Below are 12892 nucleotides of genomic sequence, written 5' to 3'. Positions count from 1 at the left end.
AGAATTGCCTGGTTAGCCACCAAAACATGAAGTAGAGTTTGGTATTGACCTCTATCCTGGTATTGCACTGATGTCTATTGCGCCTTATCACATGGAACCAAAAAAGATCAAGCAGTTAAAGATTCAATTGCAAGATTTTCTTGACAGAGGGTTCATCTGACTGAGTGTATCTCTGTAGAGTGCATCAGTTTTGTTTATAAAGAAAAAGTATGGTACGTTGCGGTTATGTATCGACTATACAATTGAATAAATTGACCATAAAAAATAAGTATCCTTTGCCTCGAATTGGAGACTTATTTGACCAGTTCAGAGGAACGATGATGTTTTCGAAGATTGATTTAAGATCTAGGTATTATTAGTTGAAAGTGAAGGAATCTCACATCTTGAAAACGCATTTAGGACTCAGTATGGGCATTATGAGTTTTTAGTCATGTCGTTTAGTTTAACTAATGCCCCAACTATGTTCATGGATTTGATGAACCGTGTGTTTTACTCATACTTGGATCAATTTGTGGTTGTCTTCATAGACAATATTTTGGTGTATTCTAGTTCTAAAGAGTATCAAGATGCACACTTGAGGATTTTTTTACAGGTTTTGAGAGATAAACAATTGTATTCAAAGTTGAGTAAGTGCGAATTTTGGTTAAAAGAAGTGACGTTCTTACGCCATGTTGTACCAGCAAAAAGAATCTGTGTTACTAAAATTTGGAGTTTCTTGGTTTAGCTGGCTATTATCATAGATTAGTTGAAGGGTTTTCCCTTATTGCTCTACCCTTAACGAAACTACTTAAAAAAAATGTGGTATTTGAATGGACTGTTGAAAGGCAAAAAAGTTTTGAACAACTTAAGGCAGTTTTAACTGAGGCACTTATGTTGATTCAACCGGAGCCTGGAAAAGATCTTTTGGTTTAGTGACGCTTTGTATTCAGGACTCGGTTGTGTGTTAATGCAAGAATACGCCTCGAGATAGTTGAAGACACATGAGCGTAACTATCCAACTCATGACTTGGAGATAGTTATTGTTGTATTCGAGCTTAAGATTTGGTGCCATCATTTTTAAGGGGAGAAATGTGTTATTTATACAGATCATAAGAGTCTTAAGTACCTCATCACCCAAAAGGAGTTGAATTTAAGACAAAGGCATTGGATTGAACTTTTGAAGAATTATGATTGTGTAATAGAGTATCATCCTGGCAAGGCGAATGTTGCTGCTGACGCTTTGAACAGGAAGTCGATGACAGGATTGTGAGCTATGTTTTACGCGCTTGAGTTTAGATAGTGATGATGGTTTGTTAGCTAAACTTTAAGTGAAGCCACCTTTGTCTCAACAGATTAAAGAGAAATAGTCATTAGATGGGGATTCGTTAAAGAGGATTCGATAGGTTGAGAAAGGTTTTAAGGGAGATTTTGATGTTGATAATGACGGTGTATTGAATTTTAGAGGTAGATTGCATGTGCCATAAGATGTGGATTTGAGGCAAGTGATTCTTACCGAGTCATATAGTAGCCCTTATTCTATGCATTTCGGTAGTGGTAAAATGTATCATGATCTTCAAAGATTTATTGGTGGCCTAGCTTGAAGCGTAATGTTACAAAATTTTTGACTCACTGTTTGGTTTGTCAGAAGGTAAAGGCAGAGCGTCAGTATCCTTCAGGTTTTTTGCAACCGATTGCGATTCTTGAATAGAAGTGGGAAAGGATCACCATGAAGTTCATTTCGGATTTGCCTTTGATCTCGACAAAGAAGGATTTAGTGTGGGTAATAGTTGATCGGTTTCCGAAGAGTGCGCATTTCTTGGCAGTGCATACCAATTATTCCTTACAGAAGCTGACAGAGTTGTTTATTGCTAATATTGTACGACTTCATTGGGTTCCAGTTTATATTATTTTAGATAAGGATCCGCGTTTTACTTCTAGGTTTTGGAAAAGTTTGCAAGACGCTTTGAGATCAAAGCTTAGTTTTAGTACAACTTATCATCTTCAGGCCGATGGTCAATCAAAGAAGGTAATTCAAGTTTTAGAGGATGTGTTGTGAATTTGTGTGATCGAGTTCAGTGATAGTTTGGAAAGCTATTTGCCCTCAACAAAATTTGCTTACCACAATAGTTTTCAGTCGAGTATTCGTATGGCACCGTTTGAAGCGTTGTATGGCAGGAAGTGTAGGACTCCTTTATATTGGACAGAATTAGATGAGAAGCAAGTTGTTGGACAAGATTTTGTTTGTGAGACTGAAGAGAAGATGAATTTGATTTGCGGTTGATTGAAAGTAGTGTTCGATAGGCAGAAATCTCATGCAGATTTGAAACAGTGCGATATCGAGTTTCAAATTGGCAATAAGGTGTTCATGAAAGTTTCGCCTTGGAAGAAGGTTTTAAGATTTGGTAGGAAGGTGAACTTGAGTCCAAGATATGTTGGACCTTATGAAGTTGCTGAGAGGATTGGTTCGGTAGCTTATCGACTCAAGTTGCCGCCAGAACTTGAGTGAATCCAAGACATTTTCTATGTGTCTATGCTACGCAAGTATCATTTAGATCCATCACATATTGTGCCACTAGAGGAGATTGAAGTTTGGAATGATCTCACCTATGAGGTAGAGCCGATCGAGATTCTGGTTAAGGTTTTGTGGTGCAACCACAAGACAGAAGAGGCAACCTAGGAAGTCGAAGATGCGATGAAATGACAATATCCTTATTTGTTTAGCTCAGGTAAATTTCAAAGATGAAATTTTTTATAGATGGGGAGAGTTGTCACACCCCAAAATCGGGCATAGTAGTTTTAAGGGTATTTAGGGATTTTAACTCTAGTGTGTTCAAAAATTTCGAAGCATGGTAAACTAAAAATGTCTTCGTCTATGGCTTTTAGAAAATCAAATCAATTTTTAAAAATAATGCTGAAAACATCTTTAATTTTTAAAAAGGGACTATTTTGAAAAAGGGTCAAAGTTAAGAGTGGTTCAAAAGGAAATAGCCCAAAACATTAAAACCAACCTAATATTTCCCCCACAGGTTATTCACTATAGTTTTTCCTTCACTTTGTTTTGTGTTGTCCCTCGAGTTTTCTAAGCACTAATCTTCCAATTTGATTTCCAAACTTCATCCCTTTAATTTCTTTCATTCTCATAACCTTAAACCTTCATAGAATTCCATAAAAAACATAAAAAGCAACATTGATTTCACTATTGCTCAAACTTGTGGGTTTTCCAGATTTTCAACCAAACTTTCATTTTTCTCCCATCAAAGGTAACAATTTGTTTTCCTATTAGCTTTTGACGTTATCTAGTCTTTTAAATAGAATTTTTACTTATTGAATCGAATGTTTTGAATAAATGTCGAATATTGGGTTGTTAATGGTGGATTTTAGGATTTTGATTAAAAACAAGGTTTCAAAGTGTTTTTCAATTAGTTTTAATGTGATTAGAAGGTTTTTAAACACTCCTTAAATTTTTGTTAAAGAATTCTAAAGTTTTAATGAATTTTTGCGAAAATTGTCATAGTATGTCAAAAATTTTGGAACCATGAATCTGTATGGTTTTGGGTAGTTTGAAGGTTGTGAATTGTTCTTAGATGTTTAATTACTCGTTTGGAATCAGTTTTATGTGAAAGGAACGAGTATGTACTGAGATTTTTGTGTTTCAACTAAGCTTATCAAAATTTCAAATTCATGGGAATATAGCTTAGGCTTGTGTTTTTAGTTGATTTTAGTGAGTCTTTTGCTAGATGTTAATTGTGATTGTGGTGCGATTTATTTTTGTGAAGTTTCAGAATCGCTAGGACGTGCAACGAGTAAAGCGAAAGGCAAGAAAAAGCTAGTTTAAGCTTTCGGTGACTAGGCAAAAGCGCGATTGGTGAGTGTTTGGAATTGCCACTTATAGACGCACGTCAAAGTGTTAATAGGGAGCTTAGGTGTAGCCTAAACCCCTACTCTAAGTTCTGAATGTAAGCTTTCTCATACCTTTGTTTTATTTGTGAAACATGTGATTATGTGTTATAGAATTGTGAATTAAAATATGATACTATGATAAGTGCAATAAGCTTGTGATGGTTGTTATGAAAGTGTTAAGTGTGAGCATATTGTACATGCCGAATGACATTGCTTATGTTGTGCTTATAATGTGAATATACAGTGAAAAAGTCTAGAAAATGATAAGTAATCATGTGGTTTATTATGGATACTTTGGCCTTTTGACTTTATGAGATCGTTGGATATAGTTGGCATACCATAGGATTGTGAGTACTCAGTTATATATTGTGCTTTGAGGCGTTAAGGCCCGAGACAGTCTCGGAGAGATAAGGGAATGTGAGCTAAGCTCCATTCACCGGGATATGTTGGTGTGTTGGAGAGTGTTAGCTATGTGCTACACTTTTGGGATATGTTCAACTCTACGAGACATTTGGTGTGTTGGAGATCCATTTATCCGATGTGTGGTGATAGATCCTACTTTAATGTTTCATAGCCTTAAGTGTCAAACTATCACTAAATATGTTTTCATAAAATGTGATATTATGATATGAGATGTATGCTTGAACATGTGGAAAAATGAGTTAAATGTGATGATTAGTAATAATTGAATATGTTAATATGTGCTCTGAATATAATGTGTATGTTGTTGAGCTTTGATTGCTATCGGTTAACGTATGAATGCATGCCTATTTGGTGGTTATTCTAATCATTCATTGAGCTTGTTTAAGCTCACCCACTCATTTTCAAACCTTTACAGATTGTTAGCGTTGCGGTGTAAGCGGTGCAGAAAATTTTGAATGGAGTGATCTAAGTAGATTTATCATTTAAGTAGGTGATATATAACCATTATTTTGAATTGTGGGAATAAGGTCAATGTGGTAGAATTTTGGAGTGTACATTGCCATGATGCCTAGATGATTGCTCAATATTATTACTCGTATAAATTATGGATGTTGTTTCTAGTTCATTAGGTTACTGGGTTTAAATTATTGTTGATGCATAAAACTACATATTTTGATGTTTTTTATGCCAGATTTTGAGACTTTAAATGCATGGTGATTTAGTAAGTGCATGGTTGTGTTAAATGCTCTATTTTGGTGATATTATGTTATTTTGTGCAGTGATATCGATAGTCGGGCATTTAATATCGATACCTCCATGATATTTCGAATGTACAGTAAGTCAGTAACGTAATTTGGTATGATACCATGTCCGATTATCGATACTCAGTGTAGAATTACCGATACTTTTCAAAAGCGTATCGTTAGTTTGTTGATTTTAATTTTTTTTGCGAAGAAATAGAATGCTGATTTTGTACCGATTTTCTAAGCGGTATCGATGCCATTGATTGAGTATCGCCACCTACGTGATTTATTTTGAATTTTTGTTAGGTGGTCTTAAAGCATGCTCTTATTTTTTTATAAGCTCATTTGATGCATAACTAGCATGATTTAATGTTGCTTACGGTATTTGTGACTTAGAATCTCTATAAATGTTCAAATTTGATGATGTTCGCTGCTAATGAGATGCTCTGTATTATGTGATGCTATAATGGTGATGTAGCGTCTTATTACTTGGGCTCGGGGACAAGGCCAAGTATAGGGTGTTACAAGTAAGTTCCATATGAACTTACTTGATAAAACAACAAGCAATGGAATCTTTAAGGACTTTTTAACAATTTTGTCTTTTCTTTGATTATCTTCGGTTTGGTTCAATTCTCGAACTATACAATAATTCAATTTAATTTATCTATTCCAAACATCTTATATCATCCAATTATATGCATGTATTAGTTCAATTTCATCCCCTAAAGGAATATATTTTATTCAATTTAGTCCCTAAAACCGAAATTGTCATAAGTTTCAAATTTGAGCTTCAATTTTGAAATATATCTCAATTACTTCCTTAAAGGGCCTTATAATATTAGTAATTATAAGAATTTTTCATTAATTTTGAAACTTATACACTTTAGTCCCTATGTTCCAAAACTAGCAATTATAAGAATTTTTCATTAATTTTACAAACTTGTCCTTTTCACTTCTAATCTTAAAATCTAACAATTTAGTATCAATTTTTCAATCATTCATCAATGGAAACTTTTAGAATCTTTACAGCTTTTGGAAATTCATACATGGGTTAGCTAAATCAAGCTCTCACAACCTCAAAAACATAAAATTACAATAAATGAACTAAATTAAACTTACCTATTAATAGTAAAAAATATGTAAGCTTCAATCCCTTTTTCTTTTCTTTGTTTTGTGAGAGGAAGAAAATGAACATGAAAATGTATTATTTTTGTTTTATTTTTAGCTTATATACTTAATTTAACTTTTAATTAATCTTAATTAACTTAATTAACATTTATTTAATTAACACTAAGCATAATTAACTTTGGTAGATTACAACTAGCCTCCACAACCATTTGGCTATATATTAATGGTCTAATTTCTTAATTGGTCCTTTGATTAATTAAAATTCATAACAATTAACTTTTATAACTTTTACAATTTAGTTTTCGTACATTAATTAACTATCAATTTGACAAAATTATGGGACCTAACTTTAATTAACCATTATACTGACCTCGTAAATATTAAATAATATTTACGGACTCGTATATCAAAATTGAGGTTCCAAAACCATCGATTCCAACACCTCTGAAAAATAGGCTATTACAAACTCGATGCATGTACTCCCGATCGCAGACTCATGTGGGGTCGTGTTGGCCTTCTACAATGAATTTTTCTACTCCTTTCCTCCTCCAGTAATAAATATGGCTTACCATGAAGGCTAAAACCATGTCATGTAATTTGAAGATGTCTCCTAATCTGAGTTGACAATTGGTTTGCTCATAGGTACAAAATCGTACCTATGTTCCCATATGTAGCAAGTCAATCTTGTAAAGTTCATCGAACTCTTGAGGCGAGGGTAGAATATTTGGCACAAACCCAAACTGCCGCATCTCTTGATCAGATTCATGCATCTAAACCATTGCAAAATCTATCAATGACACTTTGACGTGTTAGATATTGCGGTTCGTCAAAATTTAGTTGGGATGCATTCCTGAATTCTTGGATCAAATTATGACATCCATTCAAAATAATGTACATAATTATAAATTTTATTAAGTACCTAATATTTAATTTCAAATCCTTACGTAATTATTATATAATTGAAAATTTTAAAAACTAACATTGGCTTCTGATTGTTGATCTAACAATAATCGGGTATCTTCAAACTCGTTCGATATACCCTCATGACTCATGTCATTGTTCCACCTATTCAAAGAATATGATATTACAAAAATATAAAAATGAAAATAATAATATAGTAACTAAATTATTAAATGAATATTACGAGTGAGAATTGGTAAGGTAAGTTTACTCGAGGACGTGAAAATGGTAAGCAGTACCATGCTCATGACTGAAGGAGTGTACAACCACCAAAGGCAAATCTAGGGGGTTGGCAGGGGCCCCTGCCCCCCTAAAATGGAAATTCGCTATTTAGACCCTTTAAATTTTTTTAAAAATTTAAATTAGTAAAGGTAAAATTTCACTTTGGCCCCCCTAAAATTATACAAATTCGATTTAATCATTTAAAAATTATAAAGATATAGACTATAAAAAATTTAGAATTTCATTCGCCCCCCTAAAAAATTGTTCTGGCTTCACCCTGACAACCTCCTGTTTTAATTTTCAGTGCTTCAATTCCCTGACATATCTCTCAGTACAATGTAGCTAAGACAACTGATCTCTCACTAAATCGTTTAGCTTCTATCTATAAAAGCATTCATGTAATTATATAATTTCAGAACAAATTCTGTACAAAATTTCTTTGGACATACAACATGTCCCAAAAATTAAATCATAATTTTAGATGGTTGAATGGGAATAAGTAGATGGACAGGCTGAACAAAATAAAAAAAGAAAGTAGATGGACATGGAATAAAAGAGCACAATAAATCACCAATCGAATAGATTAATTGGGTTGTTCTATTCCCTCTACTTTCCCGTCCACTTCCCATTCACAATCTAAAGTTGAACATTCCATGTCCAGTAAAGTTGACAATTTTGCAAGGCAGTATTTAGTATTGTTAAGTTAAAACATTGCCCAAAATGGTGAGCCAAATTTGAAATCCAGAGTTCATACAATGCATATATAAAATTTATTCTCAAACACATAGAAACTCATCTCTATTTTTTATATAGTTATTTTTTCTTACATTTTGCCAATTTTTTCTTTGCTTCATTACTTCTCGGTATTGAATTGTTATTCAAATTTACATATAAAACATAAAGGATTAAAATATGTAAAGCATTGCGAGCAATATTCTCGATCCACGTAAATTATTTATAACAATAAAGCTATTCCAGTATTTCCTTCTCTGCTATTTTAATTAGAAGTTCTTTTCGGTTTTATTAATCAACTTGGCGAACCGCTGTGAGAATCCAATCCATTAGCCTTCGCGAAAAAGGCTGAAGAAGCAGGTCTGTCCATAATTTTCATCGAATAATCACCCTCTATTGTTCACCACCACTCATCAGTTTTTTATCTATTTGATAATTTAAGTGCAAACTTTTCTATTATTTTTTAGAAGTATCCGAAGGGTTTTCATCATCCTTCTATAAAAGCCAATGTGCTAAACACAACAATTCTGCAAATCCTATTAGTTATTTTCTTGGTTCCCTAGCTAGCAGACGAAGTAAAACTATGGCTCAAATTAGGAAGATGGATTGCCAAGTAGTGATCAAGTCCTCAGCTGACGAGTTCTACAACGCCTTCCGCAGCAAACCCCAATTTCTACCAAAGATGTCCAATGGATTAATAAAAGATGTGAAACTTCTTCAGGGTGATTGGAATTCCGTTGGCGCTGTCAGACTATGGTCTTACGCTTCCGAAGGTAAAGCCCACCAATATATATAAATAAGCTTTGTACTTTGCTTTAGCAGCAATTTTTTAACAATGAGAATTTGTAGCATAAAAAATAGTGTTATTATGTACTTCTTGTATGAATAATTAATTCTAATGGTGTTTTTGTTGTCTTCTAGGTAAGCCTCAGATGGTTAAAGAGATATTCGAGAAGGTGAACGAAAAAAGTAAGACGATGGTTTACAAACTTGTTGAGGGTGATCTCCTGAATTCTTATAATAGCTGGAGGAACATCATTACCATCACGCCAGTGGGTGAGAGAAGCATGGTGAAATGGACCATGGAATTCGAAAAGCAAAACGAGGACATCCCTGACCCTGTGGGGTACGCAGACAGCTTGATCGCCTTGACCAAGAATATCGATGCATATCTTCTTAATGTCTAATTAAACTTCATTTGGAAAAGGGAATATTAAAGATAACCGCTGTATTGAAATTATGTGTAGGTCTTTAAATTAAAAAGAAAAAGACACATATTAGTGTATGATGATTTATATGTGTCATTGTTAACTAATTAATCATCACAGTAAAAGGTCTTAGATATATGTATAATAAATCCGCTTCTGATGTTGATTTATACGTATTATTGTTCTTGGTGAAAGTATATGGTTGTTTAGAGATAACCATCACTGAAGTGGGACTCATTCTGTTCGTATAAGTAAATATTGAGTTGTTAGATAAGTTGCAATTGAATCAACAATTAAAAAGAAATTGGAAAAGAGGGATGAACATAAAAATTGGTTATGCAGTTTGGGAATTTTTTTTATTTTTGTAGGGCCTTTCTTAAAGATTAACTTGTCATGTATCAACAATACAAGACGATTTAATTTCATTTCACTCACTAAGTTTCAACCTTACTCCTATATATCAACTAGGATTACTCTTCTCACTAAGACTTTCCCCTTGAAAGCTTAGATACAAACTGAACATGAAAGAATTTGTTTACAAAGTAATTGCACTTAAAACTAAGTCACTCAATGAAAAATGTAAGTGCTCTATGAAATTTGTATAAAATCAAGTAAACAAGCTTTCTCTAAATAGACCGTATAAGTTTATAAATCTTCAACTAATGTGAACATGATATCCATGAAATTGTGCTTCAATAAACCATCAAATAAGTAGAAATCTTCAAAGATTGTACGTACTTCTATAGAAACCAAGTTTCATCATATAAGATAATATGATCACACATGAAGTCTTCAAAATAAAGTCCTTACTCGATGATATGCAACATAATCCAATCCATCAAATTGTTGCTCAAAATCATCAAAGTGATGTAAGAAATAAAACAAGAATTTTAATTCCAAAAGTATGCCAACATATATGGCAAGTAGCAAAACAATTTAGTTGCAATTGAGGGTGGGATTGGAACGTGCACCTAGCATTAAGATTCTTTTCATTTAAATTTGTTGACAAGAAAAAAGAACAACAATCTCAAGTAAAGTAAAAGTCATCTTCCAATCGACACTCCCATTAATGCAACCAATCAACTATGAAAATAAACTATGAGACTAATCATTGATGCAACAAGAACTATATCACTAATAAAAGAAAAAGAAAAGATAGTGTTTAAAACATAGCATAAGTATCTCAGCATCTAAACTTAAGAACAAGTTCAACAAATGTTCATCAAGAAGCAATATAACCAAAAAAAAAATTTTATATCCATAAAAAAGCATCAAGAAGCCATAAAACCAAAAAAACTATATCCATAACAAATCAAAAATATTATTAGAAACAATCACCATCAGGTATATGATGTGTAACATCCCAAAAATCGGGGGTTAGTAGAATTGGGTTTGTGAATCGAGAGAGAGTGGTCATACCTTAATTTTTTAGATTATTTATGCATTTTTAAGAAATAAATGAGATATTGGTTTGTTGGTTAAGTTTTAGTGAAACGTGTCTTGAAACCCAAGTTCAAATCCCTTCTCTCACATCATTTTTATTATTTTGAAAATTTTGCCTTAAACCCTAGTATGTGGCATGCCTTGTTTCTAAAATAAATATAGCAAAATTATTTCAAGAATGAGGAAAAAGCCTAATGGTTAAAAGAAATATGAGAAAGTATGGAAATTAAATGAGGTCTCAAGTTTGAATCTTTTCCCTTGTGAAATAATTAAATTTTGCAAAATCTTTTTTTTTAATGTGTGTGCCATCCATACCCTTGAACCCTAAGTACAAATACAAATTTTTATTGTATTTTTCAGCCTTTAACTTTTCCCTATCCTAGCAGTTCACCTCTTCCTCTCCTATTTTCTCTTCAATTTTCTTTCTTTCTCCCATTGTTGTCGTCACCTACATCTCCCATTTTACCATCTCTTTCTTCTTCTTTTTGCATCAAGATTGTGCACCATCTCCTTTACACTATTGCTACCATTTATCCTCATCTAAATCAACCCAAAATCTAAAATCTTAAACCCCAAGATCGATCCCAAATATTGCCAAAAAAGTGCCATTGTCGTTTCTCTCAACTAGCATGAGTAAGATCTCTTTTCTCTTCAATTTCTTGATTAATCTTGTCAATTAAAAACCAAAATTTCTAGATCTGAAATTTGGAGTATTTTAAATTATTTCATAGGTATTTTCCAAATTTTAATGAGATCATGTCATAATTTTTCACACAAGCTATTTATTCATAGTTTACCATGAGGGTGGTTCTTAAGAACGAAAAACAAATGCTATCTTTATGGAATTTGCTACAAGGGCATTCCTTTCATATTTTGCCACGGGTTTTTTCTTTCATATTTCGCCACAAAGGCTTTTCTTTCCTGACGTGTTCACGATATAGATTCGCCTAGAATCATGTTATGTGAGGTTTTCCCATCATCGTCCTAGGACACCCAACAACTACTACTACAGAACATGGAAACCCATTAAAATCTATTCATATTCTCCTTTTTCCATCATTTCTAATGTTGGAAATCTCAATGCAAGGTCTTATATCTTCATCTTACAGATTTACCAGATCCAACAAATTTACTCTTTCACAATATAACATGCAGAGTCATAAAACTTCCCTTGACATGGAGAAATATTGTAAGTTCTTTAAAATTCAAGTGATAATACCTCTTGAGGAAGGAAAAAGAAAAAATCTCCCTTTTCTAACCTGAGTATCTATATAAATAGCCTAAGCTCTTATTAGAACCTGAAACGTGTCTTAAAATTTCAAGATTGCCTTAATAAAAATGGTTTACAGCAGTAAATGGAAATTCAATATTTTATATTCCTGGTTCAACCCTTCGTTCCAACCTAACTACCTCATTAGTACGTAATGAACTTGATAACCCAATAAAACAGGCGTACAATACCTTTGGCGATAACCTAATTCACCCAAAAATCCTAATTATTCTTACTAGTTTCTTCTTCTTTACAACTCAACACATTCAAAGAACAATCCTTGCATAATACTTTAATGTCAACTATGCACCCGACCTATACACCAATGTGGTTGGTGGATTTTATGGCCTAGCACAAAGGAAGTATGCTCCTTACTCACTCTCCTTTAATCTTGAGTGGAAGGACTATCCAAATTTCATCTTTGGGAAAAAACCACACAATCTTCCACATTATCAAGCTCAACATAGACAGTCTCATAAGTCATCTCATCAACATTTATTAACAAAGACAGGTTTGACCATTGAAGAAATAGTTTTATTCTCTTGCTACTAACACACAACAATTTCAACAAGATACCAAGGAAAGTATCAAAATTTTGGAAAACCAGGTAGGTTAACTTGCCTCATCTCTTAGACAATCGGAATCTCAAGGTAAGCTACCTTCACAAACTAATGTTAATCCAAAGCAAAATGAAAAACAAATTACTTTGAAAAGTCATAAAGAATTGTAGGCAACAAAAGCGAGCAACCAAACTTCGAAGGAAGGCTAAAAAAAGAAGTGACACATCCAAATTCCTCTGGTGAAATACCAAAACCATTGGTGACGCCACCTCATTTTCCTCAAAGATTGGCCAAAACCAAGAAAGATACACAAGAAAAGGAAAT

General features: G+C 33.2%; 1 protein-coding gene across 1 annotated transcript; it reads left to right on the top strand.

Annotated features, from left to right (window-relative positions):
• The first annotated feature begins 8517 nt into the window (after positions 1–8517).
• Positions 8518–9514, top strand: LOC105787294 (kirola). Its single transcript, XM_012613678.2, has 2 exons — positions 8518–8860; positions 9009–9514. Exons 1-2 carry the CDS (start codon positions 8671–8673, stop codon positions 9272–9274), a joined length of 456 nt encoding a protein of 151 aa, XP_012469132.1. The 5' UTR covers positions 8518–8670; the 3' UTR covers positions 9275–9514.
• The last annotated feature ends 3378 nt before the right edge of the window (positions 9515–12892 follow it).

This window comes from Gossypium raimondii, chromosome 1 (assembly GCF_025698545.1).
Source record: "Gossypium raimondii isolate GPD5lz chromosome 1, ASM2569854v1, whole genome shotgun sequence".
Lineage (NCBI taxonomy): Eukaryota > Viridiplantae > Streptophyta > Magnoliopsida > Malvales > Malvaceae > Gossypium > Gossypium raimondii.
Note: the sequence above shows the minus strand (reverse complement) of the source record. Positions and strands in the feature narration are given on the sequence as shown.